We start from the raw sequence: 27,472 nt of genomic DNA, 5'->3' as shown, positions 1-27,472 counted from the left end.
ATGAATGGCCGGAACATGGAGGAAATACCACTGGAAAGAGTCAAGACCCGGCGGAGGAAGGGTCACTGCCCGGCCGGTGTACCCCTGGGCGCCATCGCCTGCGAGGACGAGTTCAACAGCCGGGAGCTGGAGGCTCTCTTCCAAAACTACAACCTGAAGCTGGAGCAGACCGCCACGCTCAAAGCCCTGGCGGTGCTCATCGTGGCCGCGTCGTCGCTGGCCCTGGTGGAGCTGCTGTCCGGTCCGCGTCTCACCGTGTCCAAGGGCTCCCATCCGGTGCACTGCGTGGTGTTCCTGTCGCTGTTTATCGTCACCAACGTCAAATACCTGCAGGTGACGCAGCTGCAGCAGATAGCAAAGCTCGCCCTGCTTTTCAGTTTCACCTTTGCGCTGCTCTGCTGCCCGTTCCCGCTGGCGCTCGGCACGTCCGAGTTGGAGAGTGCCGCTGCCCCTGAGCAAGGTGTATGGCAGCTCATGCTGGTCACCCTCGTGGCTTACGTGCTGCTGCCGGTGCGGACTCTGCTGGCCGTGCTGTTTGGAGTGATGGTCGCTGCGTCCCATTTCATTGTCACAGCGACGTCGGTCACGGGAAGGAAACAGAAGATCTGGAGACCGGTAAGCGCTGCATCTCTATCCCGCTCAGCCTCTGGTCATTTTAAAGCCTGCCTGCTGGGCTGGCATTCACTCTCACTTCTTCAAGTTTCCCACTGCCTTTTGTACAGGACTGTTCAGCCTTATTTCACCACGTGCCATAATTATATCTATTAAGTAGTCAGCTTATCACTGAATGAGTTGTGAATCACTCAGTGTGTGAGTAACGCTCTCCCCTTTCACTCAACAACTACCGTCGAAGTGCCTTAGGGCAAGGCACTTAACCCCAACTGCTCTAGTGCCAACTGTAGAAGACTGGTTGCACTGGGAAGTTCCCAGGTATGAACCTGTGTAGCTGTATGAATGTGAAGCAAGGTTATGCTGAAAAAGAGCATGCATGCTCAGTCGACTTTCCCCGGATAAAGAAGGCTAAAAACACCCCAGCTATCGATGTAGGTCTTTAGTATATAGTTATTAAAGTGGAGAGAAGTTGAAAGTTGCACTTTTGCACCCCAGTGCAGTGAAGTAGACAGGGAGCTGTCCAATCACCAGTGCTGAAACAAACGGTGGAGATTCCTGCAGAGCCTCCTACACAACTTGGGTACACTAACTCACGGTGTTATTTTAAGGTCCTTGTTAGTGCAACAATTAAATGCCCCCACCTTTTAAGAAAATATTTTAGGGGAATGCGTGGGGGGAACAACAATGCCTGCCCACCACAACATCTTGTTAAATTTGCAGAAACTGCATACAGACCATGCCATGCTGACTTCTTTAATATCTTAATCTTTATTACTTTTCAGAGGGTTTTATAAGACCCATGAGTTCTTTTCATAGTGAACTGGTTCATAATAAGATGACACAATTAATCAGTTGCAATGCACTAAAGCTACAATGCTGATTATTATTTGCTGTTACAACAAAATACAGTTTGTCAGCATTGCTATTTTTTTTTAATTTGTCAGATAGTACATATGATTCTGCATTACATTTTTTATCTTATTCAGCCCATAGACCTATGCATCTGTTGTAAGTCAGTAGAGTATCAATATCAGTTTAGTTACAGTATGGGGTGAAGTCTTAAGTCTTTGGCTAGTCAGACAGCAGAAGAAGTATCAAATCCATCTGGCAGTGTTGGAATGGAGTGTTTCTTTGACCTTTCACCTCTGACCTTTTGGAATCGACTACAAAGGGTGGTTACCCGAGTTCAGCCTCCACATCAAGTGTCTCAAAGGATCAGTGGTCTCTGATCAATAACCAATAATGCACTTTGTTTGCCCCTATGTCTCCCAGCCACTTCACTATATAGCTTTTTGCTCTTTAAGTGACACCTACAGTTCATGTTGTAATCCATGTGCTGACCTTGATGTCTGACATTCCATGGATTAATCAAGGATTGTAAGGTCTAACCTAGCCAGCATGTATGCATGTATGCTTGCATGCACACAGAAAACACATATGCAGCCACACACGTGTATTCCGACAGACACGCACGCGCACACAGACACACACACACGTATAGACGCCACCGGCTTCGCTGGCATGTCTGTTCTTGTTTGTGTGCAGCTGGTGGCCAACGCGGTGCTGTTCACCAGCGTCAACCTGTCGGGGGTGTTTGTGAGGATTCTCACTGAGCGCACCCAGAGGAAGGTCTTCCTGCAAGCCCGCAACTGCATAGAGGAGAGGCTGAGGCTGGAGGATGAGAACGAGAAACAGGTGAAGTGTACATGCACACGCACACACACACACACACACACACAAAGATAGCACAGCACAGAGGAAGCGTAGAGGCAAACAGCGACAGACCCGCAAAGACATGCATCCATACGTTTCCCCTCTTCTTGTATGTATATTTATATGTTCGTCATGTATATAGCCTTCACAAGATGTCGAGAAGTTGGAGGTTTTTAAAGGTTTCAGGTGCCAATGTACTCTAACAACCTGCCCACAGGCACGCAGTAACTATGACAGCAGCTATTTAAGGAAAGAACAATTACTGTAGCACATGCACCAGCGCCACACATTCCACCCCCTCCACACACACCTACACGCACTGATTTAACTAAGGAACAATCAGGCAACTTTAACACACAGAAACACTTCGTTTCTGTGCGTACGTGTGCGCGCACACACGTACCCACCTACACCAGTTGTTAAAAAGAGAATTAATTATCCTGCCTATATCATATTCCTCTATTGCGTACACATCTCACCTGCATATACACACAAAGTTTTGTGCACGCAAATGCAGACTGACGCAGAAACATAGACACACACGCACGCATGCACGCACACACACTTAGCACCTGTGCTTTGTAGATTAGATGATGATGTGCTGTGTTTTCCCCAGCAGTAACAGGCTCCCTTCTGACAGGTAATTACACAAGCAGATTGCTTTCATGGCCTCCCTACTCCGGTAAAGGTCACAGTTTATCTGGGTGAGAGAAACGCACACACACCCCTGATTGGGATCTATCAACAGCCAACCACCAGCCCGCAACCAGCCTACTGATGTGCCCACAACTAAACGTCTGGGGTTTGAATTTTACCCATCAAACAGCCTTTGGTTATCACTTATACATTTTCTTAGGTAGCCTGTCACTTTGAGCTGAAGCCATAGGTTCTATTGATTCCCGAACATGTGTATGGGCCGTATGTCTGTGTGGTAAATTGACTTGCCAGGTCAATAGCAATCTCAGAACCCATCAGCAGTTCACAATTTTCTCTTGGCTGGAGTGAAGTCTTCAGGAACACTATGCAAGGAAAAACAATTAACACAACACCTCTCTCGCTGCCCTTCCTCTCCTTCCTTTTCACCGAGCATTTCTCTTGCGCTCCATGCAAACAACAACAAGTTTGAGTGTTCCGTAATCACCACCCACAGTTCGGCATTTCACGTTGTTAATTTTCAAAGGCACAAAGTTTTTGTGGAAACTACCCTTTCCTGTTAGTCTTGTCTGAGCGCAGGTCACCTACAGAATCTGCATTTTAATGGGAGAAAATGTCTCATTAATAAACTGCTATGAAAAGAAAAGAGGTATAGTCAAACAGAGCACATATTAAGTCAGGCTGCCGTGTGGTAGATTTTTTCATTTTTTCTGAGACAGATCAGAGAAATGGGAATCATTAATGCGCGATTATAACGCGTTCTGGGATGAGAAATGGGAAAGATTAATAAAGCAGAGAAACTAATTATTATATTTTACATGAACTACTCTTGCATTTGCCATAACGTTTCACTTTGGATGTCATGATTTGCACATTTGAATACCTGACACACACATGTGCATGCATTGACAGACACAGACACACACAAAAACACAAAAACACACACACAACATCCACTAGCGAGTGCAATGGCTGTTCCTAGAATCTGCTCTCCAGTGCAGTTGTATTCTGCAGGCAGTGAGCAGTTGTGTGAATGGCTGTGTAATGTATGACAGTGTTGGAGGGATACACAGGAGAGTCCTGGCAGCTTTTATACTCCTGCTTCTCAACAGCCATTCAGCACAGCCTCCATAGTGTATGAATGATGATTCATTGTGTATTCAAAAACATTTGACATCCTGCTAGAGTTTCAAACATTCTCTCTGGTGGTGCAGCTGAGACTTCTCCGACTGTTGTGTGCAGGAACTAGGAGGCTTACAACACAGAAAAATAAATGTGACAATCTATATATAGTGTTTTAAGCCAGAGGAACTCAAGTGTGTAATTGCGCTTAGTAACTGTTTGAAACACAGGAGTGTTATGTATCTCTTGTGGCTATAAGATCATGACCAGTGTCATTTGCTCTCGGCATTGAGGAATATATGGATATTTATGCCAACGTAGGGAACAAATTATGTGTGTGTGTGTGTGTGTGTGTGTGGTGTGTGTGTGGAATATGTTTGTGTGCACATATGTCCAAGAGCTGAGGTAACCTGCCAATTTAAAGTTCTAACACCGCCTCTTCTCTTTTAACCCCTCCCTCGTCAGGAGCGTCTGCTAATGAGCCTACTGCCCAGGAATGTTGCCATGGAGATGAAGGAGGACTTCCTGAAACCGCCTGAGAGGATCTTTCACAAGATCTACATCCAGCGTCATGACAACGTCAGGTATGGGGGTGTCATGACAACAGTGGGCTGGAGAGGTGTGCGGAGGGGCTGGACTGTTTTGATCCAGGTGTCACCTGCTGTGATGTCAAGGTCAAGAATGGAAGGAGAGCTATTAAGATTAGCCATTAACGCAGAAGCAATCACACTAGAGGTTAGAGAGAGAAGGGATGGCTCACTGTTGCCTGCACAGTAGCCACCGCCGCCATTAGATTGTTTAGAAAAGGCTATTCCTGGTGGATCATAGTCATCTCCTTTGGTACATTTACCATGGAGCTTTGATAATGTCATGGAGATTAGAATTATTTCATATATGCACAAGTAATGCCAAATAATCCCTTTGCCAGTAGCTTTCTCTCCTCCACTATATATATGATTAATTCCATGAGAATATTGTATTATCAAAAGTTCTATGGCAGCCTTTGTATGATTCCAAACAATCAGTATCAATAAGAAGAAAAATAATAAGGCAACTTATTAAGGCTCTTCTTGTGATTAAATATTAAAAAGCCTTTATTCACTGGCTAGTCCATTTTGGGACAGTTAAAAAGCCAGCATGTTTCGGCTAACACGCCTTCATCAGGGAGAGATACAAATGCCAGTAAAGCCATGATCAAGGCCTTTCAGCCCATCAATATTATTTGAATCTGCGACTTGATGGGGACAATCCACCTACACATTTCCTGTTATCACTTATGGAATGGACACTACATAACTCTATACATGGGGAAATGGGAAATGGACCACGTATTTAATTGAACCCTGATGTAAATACCTGTATCCTTTGGTGGGGACGATTAGATGATGTAATTCTGATCTGGTCAGGCACGGAACACTAGATCAGATTATCCCTATAGCAAAGACATGATTAACTTCCTTGATCTATGCATAACTAAAAGCAAGACTGGTGATCTCCCCACTTCTATTTTTAGAAAAAAAAAACAGATAGAAATATGATTTTACATGCAAAATCCTTTCACAATAATTATTAAGGAGAACATCCCATTCGCGCAATTTCAGAGGTTGCACCACATCTGCGACAGAGAATGATTTCATTCCTTGATGGACTGCAAGGAGATGCAGTTAAAGTTCATAAACAGGTGTATTTAAGAAAAATGTGATAGAAAAAACAGCCTCTTAGATTGGGATAATCTATTGACAAGGAAACGCACTCAGGACGCCCCAGAAAGGGTGCACTTTATCAATAAAATAAAACATTTCATGAAAAAGAACTGGAAGGTCATGCAGTGTGATCCACATTTAAATGATGTGTTCCCTAAGCCACCTATTGTGTTTAGGAGAGCACCTAGCTTTAAGGACAGACTAGTGCACACTCACCTGACAGCTGACACACTCCACAACTGGTTGCAGTCAGAGGTCAAGGAATCATTCAAGTGTGGTCTTTGCAATTATTGTGACAATATTGTACAAGTCAAATCTTAACTGTAAAACTACACATGTGGTCTACCGATTGGAATGCCTTTTATGTAGGCTGTACAAAATGACGCTTCCAGGATAGACTTGCATATGCAATCAGAATAGGAAATATGGATTACCTGATGACCAGACATTATAAAACGCATCATAACACTAGCTCTTCCTCTCTGATGGCTGTAGGTATTGATCATGATCTCTTGTTTATCAGAAAGGTAATCACCTTAGACAGTTAAGATCAACTGAATATATAGGTATTAAAGGATAAAGCTGGTGTTTTTTGCTTACCCTCAACAAATCCTTTGAAAATAACAAAATCAGCAATGATTTTGTTTTGCCAACAAGTCTCGTCCATGTAGCCGGTGCCCAATTAAGCCATGTCCCAGCAGCCATAGAACTCCATTGTATTAAAAAAACGATTAAAAACACATCAAAAAACCATGCTGTTGCTCTGGGCAGCATATTTCATCATCACGATGCACCGGGCCAAGCGACTTTTTCCTCAAACAACTTAATAAGCTGGCTGTAAACAGGTTTGCGATCTCAGGGAAGTAGTTCCGTAGCACCGAAAATAGTCCCCGGCGTAATGAAGAATTTGTTCCCATTTGAATTTGATTTGGTAATAACTACAACAGCCTGACTTTTTGTGGTAACAGTTAGTGATTTTTAAAATTGAAACTATGTCTTTGTGAGCTGTATTTCAAGGTTTTTAGCTTACAATTGGAGCCAATGACTTCCGGGTTGACGGTACGTGGGAAGTCAGAAAGTAACGGGAGTAGAGCAAACACATTGTTGATTTTGTTATTTTCATAGGATTTGTTGACGGTAAGCAATGCATTAAAAAACACCAGCCTTATCCTTTAATGACCAGTTGGTAGTGAAGTCTGGGCTAAAGATATACATAGGCCTATGTATATTTTTACAATTAGGTTTGGCTTACCCTAATTATATTAGGTTCCAATTTAGGGATGGCATTTATATGTATTAGATGTACTAGATGTGCAGTTGACTGCTTGTTACCTGTGATTGCTCCATCTTCTAGGTGGGAGCACCGTCTATTTCTGTGAAAGTTTACTGGCATTTGTATCTGTCCTTGATGAAGGCATGTTAGCTCAAACATGTTGGCTTTTTAACTGTCCCAAAATGGACTAGCCAGTGAGTGAAGGCTTTTTAATAATTAATCAAGAGTTGCCATGGTATTTTTCTTGAATGTAATTTTGGATGGGAATGCTGTGGACACTTCAGCAGGGGGACACTGTGGCTTGAAACTGGGTCCTTCAGTTGAAAGGCGATCTCCCTGCTCACTGCACCACCCTGCTGCCTAAAATCAGTGTCGATAACATAGTGGGGTATAAATAATAAAATCTAATGAAAAAGTAATGTTGGTTATAATTAAGCCAAACTGCTCATCGACATTGCCTCAAATTGTTCCCCGTGTGACGCGACCTTCAGATTCGAGTGGGGAATTTTATCAGCGTTTTTCGGCAGCTCCGCCACCTCCGATGCACTTGCTATGAGGAAGATATTACAGAGCGTGGGAACCTGGCCTGGGCTGACGGTTGAACTGATTACATTCCAACAAGGCAGTAAAGGGAAGAGGAGAGCTGTATCACTGCTGAGTGTGGGAGTGGAGGGCTAGGTAGCATGTCAACAGCACTCCTGTCAAGAGACAATCCTCTCCACTCTCTGTCTGTCTCTTCTCTCTCTCTCTCTCTCTCTCTCTCTCTCTGTCTGTCTATCTGCTCTGCTCCCACAGTCGCCCACAGCTAGGAACAACCACCCATTCACTAGCCTCTACCGCACTGGCACTCGGCCAAACACCACGCTGCTGCACCCAGCAAGCCAGCCTCTGCCTGTCTCCAGGGAGGTGGTACAAATACACACACATACACACACACACACACACACACGCACACACAGCAAAAACATCAGCTTTATGTGCCGAGTGGGGGGGTGACATCTCCCTGATCTGGCCCCTTTGATGTGGCCCGGGAACGTTTGATCGCGCTCCTATTTAGATCCACCACCGCTCCGCTCTCCTTCAGACCCCCCCCCACCTCCGTTCTCCCTCTGCCCCCCCACCCCCCCCCCACCCCCCTACCCCCCACCCCCCTCCGCCGCAACACAGCAATACGAGTGCACCAGCACGACCCGCAGCGCAGCGCCATTCAAAGACAAATCACACAACAGAGCTCTTCAGTGGAGCTGCCGTCGTGATCCCGGCTTTGCATACATCAGGTTCCTGAGTGACTACCGCACTGCCGAGAGAGAGCACGATAACCCAGTCACGATGCAGGGGGAGGCCCTCCTCAAAAGTCACACTACTCTCTGGCACAGGGGTCTCACACTCGAAAACTCCGATGCGTTGACACTGCGGGGAGGAGTCGATTTTTTTTAACTGGGACTTGTGAAATTATTCAGAGTCGATAAGAGCCATAACACCTTGTTTTGTTGCCATCTGGCCTGCCTGGGAGCGAATGAATGAGGGGCTAAGTAGCTTTCAACACCTTCCTCAACCCCACCTCGCTAGCCAGCAGCAGGCAATTTAGCTCTGTAATTGATTTAGTGGTTGGCCTAAAAGACACTTACTTACCATGGAATTGGATTATGGTACTTGCTACAAGTGATTCACTTTGATTGTCATTTAACCATTTCTTACGTTACGTTAGCTTCTTAGAGAACTTAGAGAAACACAATCAACTGTTAAGGCTGAGTTGAGCATGTCAGATTATAATATTTCTGTCTCTCTCTCGCTTTCTCTTTCTCTCTCTCTCTCTCTCTCTCTCTCTCTCTCTCTCTCTCTCAGCATTCTGTTTGCAGACATTGTGGGCTTTACCAGCTTGGCTTCCCAGTGTACTGCTCAGGAACTGGTCAAGCTGCTCAACGAACTCTTTGGGAAGTTTGATGAGCTGGCTACAGTAAGTGCATCCCCCCCACCCCCCCACCTCCCCAAACACACACACACACACACACACACTACACACACTACACTGTATGATGATGAAAAAATCCAGCGTTGGAGGTTTTGAAACGGCTGCAGCAATTGGTTTTATTAACATTAGTCCACCCTCCATCGTCTCTTTGCCTCAAAGGCCTGATGCTAGTGCAGGTAGTGTCAGTGTGTGTGTGTGTGTGTGTGTGTGTGTGTGTGTGTGTGTGTGTGAGTGTGTGCGCGCACGCATATATGAGCATGTGTTGGACCAGTGTCAAGCCGACTGTATCTCTACTGACTGCAGGGAGATATGAGTGAACGTGTGTGTGTGTGTGTGTGTGTGTGTGTGTGTGTGTGTGTGTGTGTGTGTGTGTGTGTGTCTTTGGCTCATGCAGTATTAATATGATTACAGTAGTCTGCCGGCAGATAACCTATCACTCTCCTAATCTTCTTTCCCAGAGAACAACGCTACACAGGCTTACTAGCATACAGTGTAGGCTACAGTACAGCGTTTCTCTCTCGCTCTCTCTCTATCAAGTGTAATAGTCCAAATAGTGCTCTCTCTCTCTCTCTCACACACACACACACACACACACACACACACACTCCGCCCCCTCAACCCTTATCTCCCCTCTGTCTGAAAATCGGTTCACTCATATCTCCCTCTCTAATTCTATTTTCTCTGATCCCCCTATATCTCTCTCACCCTTCCAATTCCTTCCCCTCCTTGACCTTCATCTCCTCCTTCTCCTCCTCCTCCTCCTCCACCTCTGTCAAGCCTCTCCAGCTTTACTTCAACGTTGGATCAATATATGGCTCGGCATAATAAATGAGCTCCGAGAGTAAATAATACATTTACCTCTCAGATTTCTCGCAGTTTCTCCCGGGCTTTGTGTGTTGCAGTCAAACAACAGGCTGTTACAGCTCACAAGCTGATTGCTACTTAGCTGTCTCCTTCAGGGAAGTGTGATGGTCGGACGTCAGTTTGCCAATGAAATCATTTGACAACAAAGAAAAGAACTATGATAATGTTCCTGTGCAAAATTCATTCTCTTTTCCCTGTAAGTTGCCCCACACAAAACATCTTCTACTTATGCTTTCGTCCCATTTCCACCAACACCAGTACCAAAACCACGCAAAGAGATCTCTTCAGACAGCACACTCACACACACACACAGGCATATAAGCAGACACACACACACTTGCACAGACGCAGGCACATAGGCATACACACAAGTCACATGATCAGCAGGATTATCCCTCTCGAGTTCATTCTGCATCTCAGGAATCAGTCATGGCTTAACATGGAGAGAGAGAGAGGAGAGAGAGAGGAGAGAGAGAGAGCAAGATACAAGGTGATATGTGGCTTGCTATCAGTGCTCCAGTGCTCAGTAAGCCATTATATGGAAATCTTGTGATGAGGATATACTGTGTGTGTGTGTGTGTGTGTGTGTGTAGCTGCAGCTGCGTCCTAATTGAGATTTATACCCTGTCGTGTCGGCGAGGGGAAATTCACTCTCTAACCGGGTCTGTCACAGCTGCTGAGCCTGTCTGACTGCTGTATGCCATACATACACACACACACACACACACACGATTGAGACTGACCCATTACATGCACTCATGTACATGCATGTGCTATACATGCAGACTCAGACACACATGGACAAAAAAACACAGTCATGAAGACACGCAGATATAGTAACACACACACACACACACACACACATACAGAAACAGATACACATGTGCATGAACACACACTTGCAAACACACAGACACAGTCACACAGACAGGCAACCAGAAACACAGGAACACACACATGCACATAGGATTGAGAGTGACCCATTACTTGCACTAATGTGCATGCATGCACTATGCAGGCATGTATACACACACACTCACATACACATACAACACACACACACACACACACACACACACACAAACACACGCATTACACAGATCTTATACCTTTCTCTTGAGACATGGCTTGCTGTCGACTGATAATTTCTTCTTTCTCTCTCATTTATCTCTCCACTCACACACACAGGGATACGCGCACATGGACACACACGCACATGAACACACACGCACATGCACACACACGCACTGACACACACACACACACTGCTTCTGTGTGTTGCTGTTCCTAGCTCTGGGATAATCATCCACGTTCTGAATTCTCATATCCTCCCACGCCAGAATCTTTCTGCTCCCGTGAGCAGAAAACCAGAGCACCCCGTCTCCTCTCCTCTCATCTCCGCCTCTCACCCTGCAGTTGCCATGCATCCTCTGTATGTGTGTGTGTGTGTGTGTGTGTGTGTGTGTGTGTATGTATGTGTATGTATTTGTCTGTCACTCAGAGGGTGCCTGCAGGCTAAGCTTTGTAGGTCTACCATTACGTTTCTCTGATGACTGTGTGTGATACAGTGCCAAATGGAAATCCTGTGTACATTGTTGCTTGAAACAGATGAACCTGTATGTTTGCATGTAATCATGTTGGTGTCTGTGCTTTTCTGCAGGTATTTCTGCAGGTGTGTGTGTGTGTTTGTATGTGGTGCATGTATTTGTGTGTGTGCATGTGTGTGTGTGCATGCGCGTTTGTGTTATGTGTCGTCACTGAGTTTTTGCGCACAATGTGCACTGTGACAAATAGCTGATCTGTCTGGGAATGTGTGGGAGGGATTCTACTTCAAGAGCATGTCGGAGCAATTAGAGTTGGCCCCAACTACAAACACGCGCACGGTTTCACAAACACACACATCCGATGATATGATGAGCAGAGATGCAACTGCTCCGCTCCCATGCGGTGCCTAGACATTTCGAATCTCGTCACATAGGAGCGAAAATACACTTTTCGATTTCTGGTGCCAGACATTCAATATCCAAACATTCTCATTACCCTTTATGCATTTTTGGCATCCATTTATTAATGAAATGTGTGAGTAACTTTCAACTATTTAACTTGGAATGGACTAGCAGATGTAGCCATTCAGTTCCCACTTTTTATTGTGTTCTTGCTGAGCTGCTGCTGCATTTTTGTTCCTTTCCCAAGAGGAACTATATGGAGGAATCAAGTTTTGCTCTTTTCAGCAGCAAACAAGGTTGTAAGGAAAGGACTTGTCATTAGCGGAGAGGCATTAAAATTGATAAATGTTTGCTATTTTATTTCCACGGTATGACATTCAAGAAAGAATTGTCTTCAGTATAATTTGAGGGAAAGATGCAGGACAAATGCATGAAGGGGAACTTTTACAGTGGTTGCTTCTGTAGCTTTCTTATTGCGTTAGTAACAGAATAAAAACAGATTTATCTATTATGACTGAGTTTGGCCCTTTGGTAGACTAGGTCAGTTCAGATAATCTCTCTCTCTCTCTCTCTCTCCCCCCCTCTCTCTCTCTCTCTCTCTCTCTCTCTCTCTCTCTCTCCCTCAGGAGAATCATTGCAGACGTATCAAGATCCTCGGGGACTGTTACTACTGTGTGTCAGGCCTGACCCAACCCAAGGCAGACCACGCTCACTGCTGTGTGGAGATGGGCCTGGACATGATTGACACGATAGCGTGAGTCACTGTGCACGCACAGGAGCGCGCACACACACACACACACACACACACACACATACGTATCATCACACAAGGTTTCATTTTGTGTGCGTGGACATGTTGAGATGAAACCATGACCTTTAAACAAGTACAGCTAGAGTAAAAGGATTTGTTGTTACGAGACTGAGGGACTTTCAGTTTGCTGATGCTGTTGTTTTACATTAAATAAGCTTATATTTGATTGTTTCCTATTTTTGTGAGAGAATTAAAATAGTCTAAATTATGAATTCATAACTCTAAGGAGCCATTCTCTCTGCACCTCCCAGCTTTCCCACACACTGCCCTTCTACTGCATGCCCACCATTTATTTAAACATGCTAAGTGAAGGTCAAGGTACTTATAATTCTGTTGGTCAAAGTGCAAGAAATAGACACTTAAAAAGCAATAAAAAACGAATGCAACAATAAAAAATGTGCAAGGGCAGGATGTCACATTAAAAAATACAGAATAGCTATTCTTCCGAGTCAAGTAATGCAATCTACAAAAAGATTGGCCCATGCTGATGCTGAACACACATCATACTACTTGATGTAGGAGGAGCACAGCAATAAGTAATACTGGATGTAATGTGAATAATATGTGGACAGAACCCAGCAATACAGGCGAGACAGAGGCAAGCCATTCCGCTGAGCACAGACAGATTCTGAAAACTGTTTGTGGAAAATTTGTGACAAATTTGCCGCCAAATATAACCCCCAACCCCACAGGCCCACCCCGCCCCAACACACACACACACACACACACACACACACACACACACACACACACTCACAGAGCCTTTAGCTCATTCTCCTATGTGAGCTCTGGCCTGTCACGTTATTTTCCTGCTGTTCTGTCTGAGCGGATGGATGCCACTGTAGGAGTCCTTTATCTCTCAGGACAGGTGCTGCCATACACACTCATCCCTCCGTGTGTGACATCCCTCCTTCAGCCTGATGGGTGGACCACATTCTCTCTCTCACACACACACACACACACACACACACACACACACTCACTTTGACAACCTCCACGACTCTCTATTTCTTTCCGTCGCTCCATCCGTGCCTCCCTCTCCCTTTCTCGTCTGAAGTGGCTCACCTCCCACTGTTGACGAGGAGCTTTGTATAGTGATTTACTGGAGAGGAGAGGCTTTGGAAAAGTCCCACTTTATCTCCCCCGAGCCACAACACAGCTAAGAGAGGTGGTATACACGCGCACACACATGTGCACACACACACACACGCTCCCATGCACACAGACGCATGCATGCACACGCTCCGGGAGCTTGAGCAAGAGGTTTTTTGTTTTGAATATACAATGCAGAGCTGCTCTCACTCCATCAAAACAAAGCCAAGTGAGATGCGAACTGTTTGGTCATGGTGAAACTATAATACAGCAGCGACAAGACAGATCTCAGGCTGAGAGCTATATTTAGCTGTCTATCTTGTCAGCTACAGCACTTCACATCACTGTTTCCTCCTACCACTGAATAGGCAGGTTGGACCACCATGCCCGGCGGAGCTGCCACCTTGCCTCAAAGAATCTCATTTGTATTGGTCTCGGTGGAGAGCTTCTCTGTCACATAGTCTAAAAGCTATTTCTGAGGCCTTCCCCCTCCAAAAAAAAAAAAAAACCCAGAGAAGCCACATTCACATGTTGGTTTTGTTTCAATTGTCTGAGCTGAATCCTGTATCACCCCCTGCAGGTCGGTGGTGGAGGCGACAGAGGTGGATCTGAATATGCGTGTTGGCCTGCACACAGGACGGGTGCTGTGCGGTGTGCTGGGCCTGAGGAAATGGCAGTATGACGTCTGGTCCAACGATGTCACACTGGCAAATGTGATGGAGGCTGGAGGGCTGCCTGGGTCAGTACTGCTACTCACACACCCACTGAGACATGAATCTGAGCGGTCAAAGTGGAAAAAGAACACACACACACACACAATATCCCACATATAGAAATGGAATAGGGCGTCATCTTGTGTGCTCAGTGTAACACCAGATCACAGCATTAACAGAAGTTGCTTTATCTCATATTCAGTCTTGAAATCTTGCTCTCCTTAGAACAAGTGAAAAATCAGTGGGGTGAAATAATTTCACTTGTGTCTGATGCAGTTCCATCTGTTTCAAGAATTGTCTTGGAACAACTGACAATCATCACTCCGCTTGTATAAAAATAATGTCACTTCATTAAAAACAAGTCTTGAAACAAGCTGATTTGCATTGTAAATGAGCTCACCTCATTGGCTTTCACTTGTTTAAAGTAAAATCATATTTTAAGACTCATTACAAGATCAAATAACATGTTTAAATAGATTTTTGTACAGTAAAATTGCCAGTGTTAATTTGACTCTGAAAGTGTAAAAATGAACTCATAAACAGTGGCGCTGGCACTTTCAGAGTTAAATTAACACTGGCAGGTGAAGCATTTTAGGCAGATAGAGACCCAAATTCCATATTGTGCAGACAAAAGACTAGCCATGGGTTATTAGGCTTTTAAAAACAATGAAGGGGACAATGATTTGAGACCTTTCTGCCTGACACTTGCTGTGTCTGCTATCTGTGTCCACTGCTCTGCTTGCTCTCCCAGCAAGGTGCACATCACAAGGACCACTCTGGAGTGTCTGAATGGAGACTATGAAGTGGAACCAGGCTTTGGCCACGAGAGACACGCCTTCCTTCAGAAACACCACATAGAGACCTTCTTCATTGTACCCTCTCACAGGCGCAAGGTACGCTGGCACTTTTTCTCACACTCTTTCTCTCCCCTTCGCTTGTTTGTTTGTGTCTTTCCTTCTTTCTTTCTCTCTCCCGCCTCTCGTCAGCATACAACTCCAGAGGTGACACATCTGTCGGTGCTGTAACAGTTAATCCTCTGAAGCGGGGAGGGAGGCAGGCCATGTGTTAAGCTGGCATACACATGTCTTGTATCACTATCTCACACCGACCGCACATGTGCACCAGGGCGGAGTGTGTGTCACACTGCCGTGGCAAAGTCTACTCATAGCAGCTTAAATCCCCTGCTTCTGGGTTAGGGTTAGATGCATAATGCACTCACACAGGCAAACATGTATGTATGCACGCACACGCACACACACACACACACACACACACACACACGCACATACTTGATACATCCAGGTTTGCTAACATTCCTCACACCATTTACTGTAAATATCCCACACAAACCTGCTTTATTTCCATGAATGAGATGATTCTCCAAAGCACATAAAAATTCCTGCTCTCATCTTTTTAGTGATGTCATATCTCCTTTCCCTGCCATCCTTCCCGTCCCATCCGTTACCCCATAATCCAACTTCTCCTCATTTTCTATCCAATATTCAAGAAGCTGGTATCACTTTGGCTGATGCCTTTCTCCCTTCTCTTCCTTCTTGTCCCCTCTTCGTCCCTCTCTTCCCTTCCAGATCTTCCCGGGACTGATTCTGTCAGACATCAAGCCAGCCAAGAGGATGAAGTTCAAGACGGTGTGCTACCTGCTGGTGCAGCTCATGCACTGTAGGAAGATGTTCAAGGCCGAGATCCCCTTTTCCAACGTCATGACCTGCGAGGACGACGACAAGGTGTGGGACTTGTGTGTTGAAGTGTCCGTGTCTGTTTGCGTAATGAGGTGTGTGTTTGAAATTGGGTCATTTTTTTGTGAACCTACGCGTGAGTGCACGTGTGTTTGCGTGCCTCTGCATACCACCGTGTTTTGTACATAATAGATATTAATATTTCTGGGTTGCGTAGTAAAAATCCTTTTAATGGGTTTGTATGTCCATTGCTGATGGAGTGAAATCCTGCTTGGTTTCCTAATCTGCTGCGCACACACACACACACACACAGAGCACACTAATCTGGATTTCTGGATCTCTCAGCATAAGTACTACAGTATGCCTGTGTTACAACCACTTGTTTAAAAGTAGGCTAGTGCAATGGATATTAAAGGCAACTTTTGACCTAAACTGACTGCTCTTTAGCTGTGGCTGTGTGTGTGTGTTCCTCTACATAAATGCCAAATGATGGCTCTGTGTGTGCATATGACCATTAATTTGTGCTTGTGCATGTGTTTCTCATTATCTTTGTGTGTATTTGTTTTAAACCACGGTGACTCAGCGGTGAGTCAGAGTGTCGGTGGTTGGTCGGCCGGTCGGTTGGCTGGTGGTTGGTGATTGGTGGCGGCATCACAGGGTCTGGCCATCAGAAATAGCCTGCTAGCTGTAATCCGCCCAACTGTGTGAGCTTGGCCAGGCATTAGTACTTCATGATTCTGATGAGGTTGCTCTACGGCTGCTGGTAATCACCCACAGCCCGTTATCATCTCCTCTAATAGTATTAGCCACATTGTTACATGATTATCTAAACGGCCAAAATGCTGCCGTTGTGACACAGTGGAATTTTATAATAGAATTATGACAGCGTAAATTGTTTTGGTCCAAAGAATAGCAGCTCTTGTGATAACAATTTGCGTATTTGACCATAATAGTGTTATGACATAGAAGAGTTGCAATGATGACATTATCATTTTTTGTTGAACGTCTGTGATAGCCACAGAATTTGTATTATGACATCATCTGCTCCAATGAGACTGGCTGAGTCATAGTGTTTTTATTTTATTTTTGTAGAAGTAGTAGTATTATCACTGTTTTGCTTTGGCAACAGATACTGAACTATTTAATGCTAATTTAGTAGGTGTACATTTATAGAATACTTAACATCCTATTCCTATTGTTGCTTTCATAACCATGATAATAAAGAAAAGCTTTTTTGCCAGTCACATGAGACTTAGAATTTAGGAGTCATGGGTACATTATGACAGGCCAATTTTAAACACACTTTTGTCGCAATACCTCTGGTTGAAACCCTAGCAAAATTTTCATTGATATTTATTTATAATTGCTTTATGACATAACAAGAGCATTCCTGCCATGTGTTATATACAATGTCTTATGATCCTATTGCATATCAGGTTATTATTTCATGAAATAATGACTAATCAAATTCTTGAATGAAAATGTGAATGCTTACCGGTGCTTCAGGCATGCTGCTCTATATGTTAAATATGTGTATAATTCCAGTTATTTTCAACCTGGGCCTTGCTTTCCTAGTTTTTGCCAACATGATGGTTAATTGTGTTCAAAATTTCAGCGCTTACTTCACTGTAGAGCTTTATGTAGCCCTCAGCTACAGGTAGCGCTGCTCTCCAATACACACCCAGAGGGCCAATGCAAACTCTAACCGACTCTAAACTAAACACCAATTAAAACACGTCTTATCAACACAATCACAGCCACACAGCAATGGAACCTGCCTACATCCAATGTTCCGATTATCCATTGCCTGAAACTAGAGTATATTGCGGCATTAGATTTGTTATGTTAACTAGCATGAGATGTTTGTTAAATAGACTATTCAAATACTCTGATGCTGTATTCATGTCATAGGATTTACTGGAAATACGAATTACTGACTTGTGAAAAAAATTTCACATCAACCTCCTAGTGGTAATTACAAATAGGATATGTGGGATTTTTTGCATGCTTCGATACATCACAAATTGTGGAACTGTGTCAACACAAGAGAGTCCACTGATGTCAATGATCAGTTTTATTCCCACTAATACAATCAACTCTCCTTACGAAAGGGGCGAACAATATCTGCTGCAGTTTGTATATGGTTGATTTTAAATTCATAAATGCAAATCATTTTGGATGTGGGCGTTCCAACGAGTAAAGCACATGAAACTTTTCAAACTTTTGGAGAGCGACACCGCAGCTGAGGGGTATATGAAGTTCTAGTGAAGTTAAGTGATGGAATTTTGAACACAATCAATCATCCATGATGGCAAATCCTTTAAAGAGAAGATGAGTTGAATGCAGTGGTTCTGAACCTTGTTGATGCCAAGGCATACTTTGGCAAAAAAAAAAAAAAAATTCCAAGGCACGCTAAATCATTGATTGCTGTAAAATAGCCTTCAGCGATCATAGAAGAGGATCATCAAAGGCAATAAGCAAACACAAATTTGGTCCAAGTTCCATTAACTTGAAGTATAAAGCTCCTTAATAGCAGTTTTAAAGAAGTTATCCTTGTTTGTTTTTTCCACTGATGTTCTTAACATTTGAGCAAAATCTTAAGGTGCCAGTCACCTTAACGTGTCAGGCAGGCCTGGCTCTGTAGAGACGGACTGTGTTGTGTTGTGTTGTGGTGGCTGACAGCGGAGAGCGCTGCGGACCGCCTCGGAGAAGCTGAGGAGCCGGACGTCGTTCTCGGCCAGCGCCGTGCAGCACTCACCGGGAACCCGGGTCAACCGCTACATCGGCCGGCTCATCGAAGCACGGCAGACCGAGTCCGAGACCTCAGACCTCAACTACATCACACTGGTCTACAAAAACAGAGACAGGGAGCGCAGGGTGAGCACACACACACACACACACACACACACACATACGTGCACATGCACACATACGTGACACAAATGCACACAATACATATATATAACACATGTATGAGGTAAGAATACTTTCCCCATTATACATAAGGTAACATGCTTCGTGACTCCATCCTCTGCATCACCCCCTCTGTCTTATTTCTCTCACATACACACCCTACACAGTCTCTCTGATTCTCTTTCTTTTTTTCTTCTCCCCTCTCTCCCTCTCTCCCACGCCTGTTGTCTATGATGTGTGTGTGTGTGTGTGTTGTGCGTGCGTGTGTGTGAGGAATCCACCCACCCCCTCTCAGGAGGGGGTGCAGCTAATGATTTGGGAACGCCTGAGCGGCACACGTGATATCTTTCTCCTATGTGTGCGTGGGTAGAGCCATAAAGGAGACACAGAACAGGGAAGGGTTTGTGTGTGTGTGTGTGTGTGTGTGTGTGTGTGTGTGTGTATGTGTGTGTATATGTGTATGTGCACTCTATATACAGACACACAGCGGTGTGGCAGAGGAATTCTATCCAAAGTAAAAATCAGTTAATTGTTACTTATTTAATATCTTTTAGAAGATGGCTGATCCTTTTGGGAACATTCATACCGTCACCAGCAGCAAAACATAAAGATACAAACTTTAAAATGTTAAGCACAATAGCCTCCAGCACAGTACAGCTCAGTACAGACGAGGCGCAATGTTCAGCCCCAAGATAAGGCGAGAAAGAGGAGGATGGAGCAAGCAAGTCAGACATTTGAGTCATTAAAATACCTAATAGCAGCAGGCACATATGATGATCTACCGCCTCTTGGTAGAATGAAACTGCCACTAAAAGCACTCCTCAGGCTTTCAACCAACCCATGCGATGGATGACCCTCGTAGCATAATGTGATGTGCAGTTTTTCCCTCATGCGTTCATGTGCAGTGGCCTCGAGGGAATCTGGGATGATACCAGGCGGAGGCAGGCTTCTTGATTAGCTTATTCAGGCCGTTCCTATCCTCCTGTCTTTTTTGGTTAACTGCCTCTCATGTAGATGTTTTCTCTCTCTCTCTCTTCTCTCTCGTTCTCCCTCAGTATCACCAGGTGTACGATGACCATTTCATCAGTGCAGTGGTTCTGTCTCTGATCCTCGCTGCTCTGTTTGGCCTTATCTATCTCCTAATGATTCCACAGTACGTACACACACACACACACACACACACACACACACACACACACACGCACACCCACTCGCTCTTACACGATCGCAGTTTGTCCCATTTGTGTAATGGAACCGGATTGATTGGGTGTTAGGGGTCTGGTGAGACAATTATAATGGAGGCTGTTGCACTGCAGTAAATGGGAAATTGGGAAAGCCTTTCTCACTGTGCCACCCCCCCCCTCCCGCCTCTCCCTCTCCCCCCTCTCTCCCTCCAGGGGAATGCTAGTGCTGCTGCTGCTGGTGCTGTGTGTGTGTTTCCACGTGGCCTGCGTCATGTACCTGCACCTCACCAGGGTCCAGGTAGGACATCTTGACTTCTCCTCCAGGCTGCCGGCCTGTATGTGACATTGGATTATCACGTTATCCTTTCAGTGGCATAGTCTCCGGTAATAGGCCAGCGCATAATGAAACACAACAACAAAATGCACTCATCCTGTTTCCACTCCTGGCTAATGATGCGTCCCAAATACCACTGAGGTAGATTAACAGGTACTTAACTACCGACTCAGTTCTAACCCCCACCCACTCTCTCCTCTGGCTTAAGTGCCATCCAGGCTGCCTCACCATCCAGATCCGAACAGTGCTGTATGTCTTCCTTGTTCTGCTCACCTACTCTATCACCCAAGCCTGTGTGGTAAGTGTATGTATATGTGTGTGTGTGTGTAAAATACAATAAGGAATGTAGTGGAGGGTAAACCCACCTAGTTTCGGTTTAGCCACTTTTTTATTTGTGGAATAGAGTTTACACACCTTTCACAGTTCATAGTACGCATCATAGTAAGTAGTATCAAACTGATGTATGTTATATGAAAGGAAAACAATAGAATTGATTTTTGTTTATATTGGTGGTTGTCTGCCTTATGGTGATCACTGACTTTTTTTTTAAATTTATCCCTGCAACATGGATACAGCTCTATAATATAAGGCTTTGGTTAGTGTACTCCACTACATTTTGGCCCTGTTTCACCCCTTCTTCAAGGTTGGATGTGTTCCTTGGGCGAGAAGTGGGGCAAACTCCAGCAGCTCCATGGAGATGGTCACCACGGATACATCGGGGGGCGGGCCAGCCAACAGGACGGTGGCAGACAGGGCGTGTCCCAACGTGGCATACGCCCTTTTGTCCTGCGTAGCTGGGACCCTCACTATCATCCCCTACCTCCGCGTCTCCTCACTCCCCAAGATCCTCTTGCTCCTCCTCCTCTCTGCTAGCTACACCGTTGTCATGGAGACCAGTGGCTATCGCCAAGCTGTGGGGTAAGATCAAGCTGCTTGTGGCATGTTGGTTTATTATGGTCTAAATATATGTGTCCTGGGTGTGCTCAAGTTGTGTATGTGTGTGTGTGTGTCTTTCAGAGGAGGGTTTCTCCACACACGGGGATATGATCCTGTGTTGGCTGTTTTGCTGTTTGCTGGAGCTCTGGCTCTACACTCAAGACAACTAGATCTGAAACTACGGCTGGACTATCTCTGGGCCACTCAGGTATGTGTGTTTGTGTGTATATGTGTGTGTACGTATAGTATACCTATTAGTGTGTGTTGGTATTTTTACATACAGTACTTTTATGTGTGTGTCTGTGTTGTGTGTGTGTGTGTGTGTGTGTGTGTGCATTCATGCTTGTGTGCGTGCATGCATGGTTGTGCGCAGTCACAGCAGATTATGAGTGTGCATATTTCTATCTTTGCGAATGAGAGCCATTGTCATGTTTGCAAATCATTATCTCCCTCTAGTGATAAGGATAAGCAATTACATCTTTTCTCTCAACTATACATTACATGAAAGGTTTATTGTTTTTGTATAGAGAATACAGCATGAATTTCACATTGGATTTACATTCATATCACTTTGTAAGGACCCACCCCTCCTTCTCCACATTTGTATTGTGTGATTGCTGGTGCTGTCCAGGCAGAGGAGGAGAGAGGCGACATGGAGAAAGTGAAGCTGGACAACAAGCGGATCCTGTTCAACCTTCTGCCTGCCCATGTGGCTCAGCACTTCCTCATGTCTAACCCCAGGAACATGGTGAGGATCCACAAGCACATTGGGCTTGTCCAGCAAGCAAGGATCATCTATCTAAAATGAGTTATGCTACTGAAATCAGCAAAGACTCAAAAGTTCCCAATGCTTCCTGGTACGATGCACAGTAAGCTAATGTTTCCATGTAAGAACTACAATTTGAGCCAGTGATCAGATTTTTGGCTTATACTGATTGGCAAAACATTTACATCCTGGAGTGTTCCAGGATAGGAAGTCTTTTGAGTCAGGTTACAGGCTACAGGCTTGGATTGACCAGGCAAACCAGAATCTCCCAGATTTAAACAGGTTTTAAAGAATTTGAGTGCTGATCCTGAAGCACTAGTTAGGCCACATGATCATACAAACGTCACTTGGAATTAAGAGTCAAACTGCTCCCAATCAGCGTTCTTTCTATTTTTAGTTCCTGCAGGGAAAACATCCCACGAGGTTTGGACAATGTTGCTGGTTCCCTGACCATGTGTTGCGGTGTTAAAGTGGAAGTGCGATGTGACAGCCCTTCTGTCTGTTTCCAGTGATTGATGAACATCCCCTCCACTGATCTCTGTTCCTTCCCCAGTCCCCTCCCCCTTCTCAGGAAGTGATGAAATCAAACATCCTCAACCTGCGAATCAGGAAGTGTGTAGCCCCTCACGAGGACAGGCTCGGTTTGTAAACACTAGGGGCAGGAAGTGTGCTTCCGCCACATCGGTGACCCCTCAGAGCGAGAATGTATAATAGAAAGGCCTCCCCTCTTTCCTCTGGGCTAAAGTTCACCAACACACACACTGTATTCATGTCGCACCCCAGTGCTACTTTGGTGCCTGGGTTTCAAAGCCATCTTTTCTCTGCTCCAACATAAAGGCCCTTTCAAAAATCATTTTCATTGCGACTATAATGGCCACTTGCACCCATACTGATCGAATCTGTCTTTTTCACATTGTCACTAAGGGCTATAATACATGGGCAACATTTTGAGGTGATGTAGATGGGTTATTTCACCAACAACAATAACCAATCTTGTTTTCAGTTTATATTTGCTCCTTAACACTCACTGTGTTGCTTGTATTAACTTTGTTCCATTTGCAAATTCTCATCCCTGTTCAAGGCAGCATTGCCCACCACCATTTCCTCAAAATGTTAACCATATCTTAATATCTTAACATCTGTTCTTTACACAGCGTCATTCCTCTCACTTCGGCAACTATGGTGAATGACCACTACAGTACAGCCAAGTCTAGTCAGTTTTCACTCTGTTTTGACTTAGCTGTCCTAACTGAGCTGCCTCCCTTCTAGGACTTATACTACCAGTCCTATGCTCAGGTCGGAGTGTTGTTTGCCTCCATCGCCAACTTCAATGACTTCTACATTGAGCTGGATGGGAACAACATGGGAGTGGAGTGTCTGAGGCTACTTAACGAGATCATTGCTGACTTCGATGAGGTGAGTGAATGCTTTATTCTACAGAGAATAATAAATCTGTGGTGTAATTTTTTGTGTTGTAACCCTTCAACTGTCATGTCTGCCTCGATCTTGAAATTGGAGGTACAGGCCAGTACCCAACAATATGACCTCCATAATGTCATTGTCAAAGAAGAGATTGGGCCCTGACTGATGGTTGAGAAAATACTGTATTTGTTGATGTGATGAGATAAGCGATGCTTGTGGTTGGGAAAGTTACTTTAAATATCAAATCTGTTTTCAGATTACTTTTTGCCTTGCTTAAATCTGTAATCAGCAAAAATGTTTTACTCAACCACACTAAAATAGTCTTTTGTTTGATTGATTTGTTTGATTGTTTTGAATAGAATTTGGATTTCTTTGCTCTCATAACCCATATAATATAAAGTTAAACTGACAATTTATTCCAATTAAGAGACATCAATTTGAAGTTTGTAAATATAGTATCAATTTAGCTGTAGTAATGTTATTACTCTATTTTAAAATCACTAAGTGAATAAATTACACATACCAATTTCTGGAATCAGATTTGTTGACATCCCCCCCCCCCCCCCCCCCCTCTCTCTCTCTCTCTCTCTCTCTCCAGCTGATGGATAAAGAGTGCTACAGGGACATAGAGAAAATCAAGACTATCGGCAGTACATACATGGCTGCAGTAGGGCTGGTTCCTACGACTGGCTCCAAGGTACACATTCAACAGCTATATTTAGATCACGTGTGTTATGTATTAGCGTGTTAGCTACGTTCCTAATGTCTTGAATGCACACAGCATTTTTGAGAGGCCTAGTATTTCAAGACAGTTTTTTCTGGGTGTTGATATTTAGAACGCTGTCATGTTTCACCCTGCAAATCCACTGTGAGGGATTAGCGGCCGCTGTGGCGTCAGCATATTCCACATTCATAAGTCCTGCAAAGCTGACAAACAAAAGAGCCCTTTCTGCCACTTCTGCCAACTTTATGCAAACTTAACAGTCGGTCAGTGTTAATGTGACTTTGGGGAAACCCTGATGTGTGCTGCTATGGCAGTCTTAGATAATAGTATCCGTAATCACGTGAGAAGCAATACACCATGTCAGTGAAACAGAAATGGAGGCCGATATCTTCTCCTACCTTGTGTGTAAACCATGGTATAAACGTGTGTGTTTGTTTGTGTGTGTGCACAAATGTGTTGTGTGTGTGTGTGTGTGTGTGTGTGTGTGTGTGTTTTGTGTGCATGTATTTTTATGATTCCTATAGGCGAAGAAGTCCATCACCTCACACTTATGCACGGTATCAGACTTTGCCATTGAGATGTTTGATGTCCTGGACGCCATCAACTATCAGTCTTACAATGACTTTGTCTTGAGAGTCGGTGAGTGAAAACGCATGCGCACACACACACACAAGCGCGTGCACACACACACACACACACACAATGTTTATACACACACGGTCTGGGTGTCTGACCTATGTCACCTATGACACCAACCAGTTGTCCATCAGGGCTCAATGCCGGTAAGCTTGGTAAAGCTGTATGGTAGGAAACGCATCACAGAAAGAGCGTTCCTACAGGAAGCTCGTCACAGCGAGACCTGAAGTTCTGGGTTCCATTGTGTTGGGTATCCTGTGGGGAGCCTGTGACAGGAGCCCTTGTTTAATCACAGCATAGCCTGGTGTACACAGTGCCATCCTGTCTGCAGACTGCGGGTCTGCGTGTGTATAAAGTGTGTGGGCTTGCGTGCTTGGCTGAACATGTTCTGCAGAAACGCAACTCTTTATATTGAACATTTTCCAGTAAATACCGAAAAAAGAAAGAGTTGAGTCAGATTTTACTGTGTGTGCTGTATTGTTGTCCACTCTTTAGAACTAAGAAGTGTGGCTGTAAGAATGAAGCAGTGTCTTTGATAGCATCACCGCGACGGCTGGCATAGAATTGATTGAACATTTATTTATTCAGGTAGTCTCATTGAGCACGTTTACATGGACTGCAATATTCTGATATTAACCCGATTAAGACAATACTCTGAATAAGAAACTGCCATGTTAACAGCATTTTCTGATTACCTTAACCCAAATAAGGTCAGTAAGTAAGCAATAGTCGATATTATGTGGAGTATTCCGATTTTAGTCGAATTATTGAAGTGCATTGTAGACATGTATACACCTTAATCACACTATGATGTCCTATCTGAGTTTTCGCAGCATTTTGTGACACGTACGGCAATCCAACTGCTTGACGACGCATGCTCTAGCTTCCAGCAAGTGTTTAAAGATATCTGGCCGACAAGCAGTACAGAGGAGGCCTGTTGTAAAAGCTGTATCTGCCTGCGTCTATTGGCATGTATAGCCGTAAAAATAACGGCTCGAAGCACAGTGTTTTGCAAATTAGCAAGAAAATACTCATAAGGGTATACCACGGTAGCAACATGACAGAAAGGGTTTCAGGTTAAATTCCGGAGGGAAACTCGGACGTAGGAGGGACGTAATGTGGGTGTGCGTCTTCAGTCATTAATCGGACTATGCTCTGTAGCATGTAAACAGGAATATGAATGGAATATTCTATAAGCAACTCATGTAAACACCTTAATCGAAATATTGTCTTATTTAGAATAAGGTCAATAGTCGGATTATTGCAGTCCATGTAAACATAGTCATTGAGATCAAGATCTCTTTTTCAAGAGAGACCTGAGAACAGCAGTAAAACATATACAAAAATAATAAACAAGCATAATCCAATCACACATTATAAACTCAACATTCAGTAAACATGGACAAATCATCAGAAACAATCACAAACACCTTTAAAAAATAAAAATGTCAAATCATCTAGTGGGATAAGATGTACAAGTTTCAAAGTCCTTTGTAATTCATTCCATTTATAAGGTGCAATGTACCGGAAAGCAGTCTTTCCGAATTCAGTATATGCACGTGGAATATCTAAGGTCAGGCAGTCCTGAGATCTGGCACAGTAGTTAATGGTTGTAAAAGCAAGGGGAGATGAAATGTACTGGGGAAGTTTGATGACATGTTACTGTGACATGTGATGTGTTACTTGGCAATGAGTAGAGATGACTGTCATTGAAAACTGCATTGGTCAAACTCCTGATCCATGGCTCTGAATAAACCAATAAACATCAATTCGTCCATACTCCAGAATAGCCTATACAGTATGCTAACCGTTGCATTATGGGCTCTCTGGTTATGTTCACACCAGGGATCAATGTGGGACCAGTGGTGGCAGGGGTGATCGGAGCCAGAAGGCCTCAGTATGACATCTGGGGAAACACAGTGAACGTAGCCAGCAGGATGGACAGTACTGGAGTACAAGGCAAGATACAGGTACAGTCCTACAGTGCGTACACACACTTCTGCTCTGCATCTGCTCGCATCATGAATTGATTCCCTTATGATTTCTGTTTTTCATCTCCAGGTGACAGAGGATGTCTATCGCATCATCACAGACTATTACGACTTTGTGTGCCGAGGCCAGGTTAGTGTCAAGGGCAAAGGTCAGATGCTCACTTACTTCCTGGAGGGGCGGAGCCAAAGCGGTAGGCCATCTCAAACCCAACAACCCCGGAACGCCAATCGCCGGTCAAGCGCGTTTGCCCACGGCAACGTGTGCACTAGATTAAGCCCCGCCCCGACGGTGACCACCTATGCCACGATCAGGACCCCTAGCCCCGGCATGGCTAAGCCGACCACCTCCACCAGCACTACCAGATACTTGCCCTCTGTCCCCACGGCAATGGTGTGA

General features: G+C 44.5%; 1 protein-coding gene across 1 annotated transcript; it reads left to right on the top strand.

The window, feature by feature from the left end:
* adcy1a (adenylate cyclase 1a) lies at window positions 1-27,472 on the top strand. Its single transcript, XM_078285499.1, has 20 exons — window positions 1-615; window positions 2,158-2,307; window positions 4,567-4,685; window positions 8,923-9,034; window positions 12,486-12,613; window positions 14,343-14,501; window positions 15,227-15,368; window positions 16,062-16,217; window positions 18,852-19,046; window positions 20,138-20,235; window positions 20,480-20,564; window positions 20,809-20,898; window positions 21,244-21,518; window positions 21,618-21,744; window positions 22,168-22,284; window positions 23,572-23,718; window positions 24,323-24,421; window positions 24,973-25,087; window positions 26,930-27,054; window positions 27,146-27,472. The coding sequence occupies exons 1-20, from the start codon at window positions 1-3 to the stop codon at window positions 27,470-27,472; spliced, it is 3,381 nt and encodes a 1,126-aa protein (XP_078141625.1).

The sequence above is a fragment of the Centroberyx gerrardi genome, chromosome 9 (assembly GCF_048128805.1).
Source record: "Centroberyx gerrardi isolate f3 chromosome 9, fCenGer3.hap1.cur.20231027, whole genome shotgun sequence".
Classification (NCBI taxonomy): Eukaryota; Metazoa; Chordata; class Actinopteri; order Beryciformes; family Berycidae; genus Centroberyx; species Centroberyx gerrardi.
The sequence above is the reverse complement of the archived record's forward strand: the minus strand, read 5'-3'. Positions and strand labels throughout refer to the sequence as shown.

Bases quoted from the DNA above. Each gene is read 5' to 3' on its own strand.
- adcy1a (XM_078285499.1), top strand. From the start codon at position 1: ATGAATGGCCGGAACATGGAGGAAATACCACTGGAAAGAGTCAAGACC. The intron at 616-2,157 runs GTAAGCGCTGCA...GTTTGTGTGCAG, and splicing joins AACAGAAGATCTGGAGACCG to CTGGTGGCCAACGCGGTGCT. The intron at 21,519-21,617 runs GTAAGATCAAGC...TGTGTCTTTCAG, and splicing joins GGCTATCGCCAAGCTGTGGG to AGGAGGGTTTCTCCACACAC.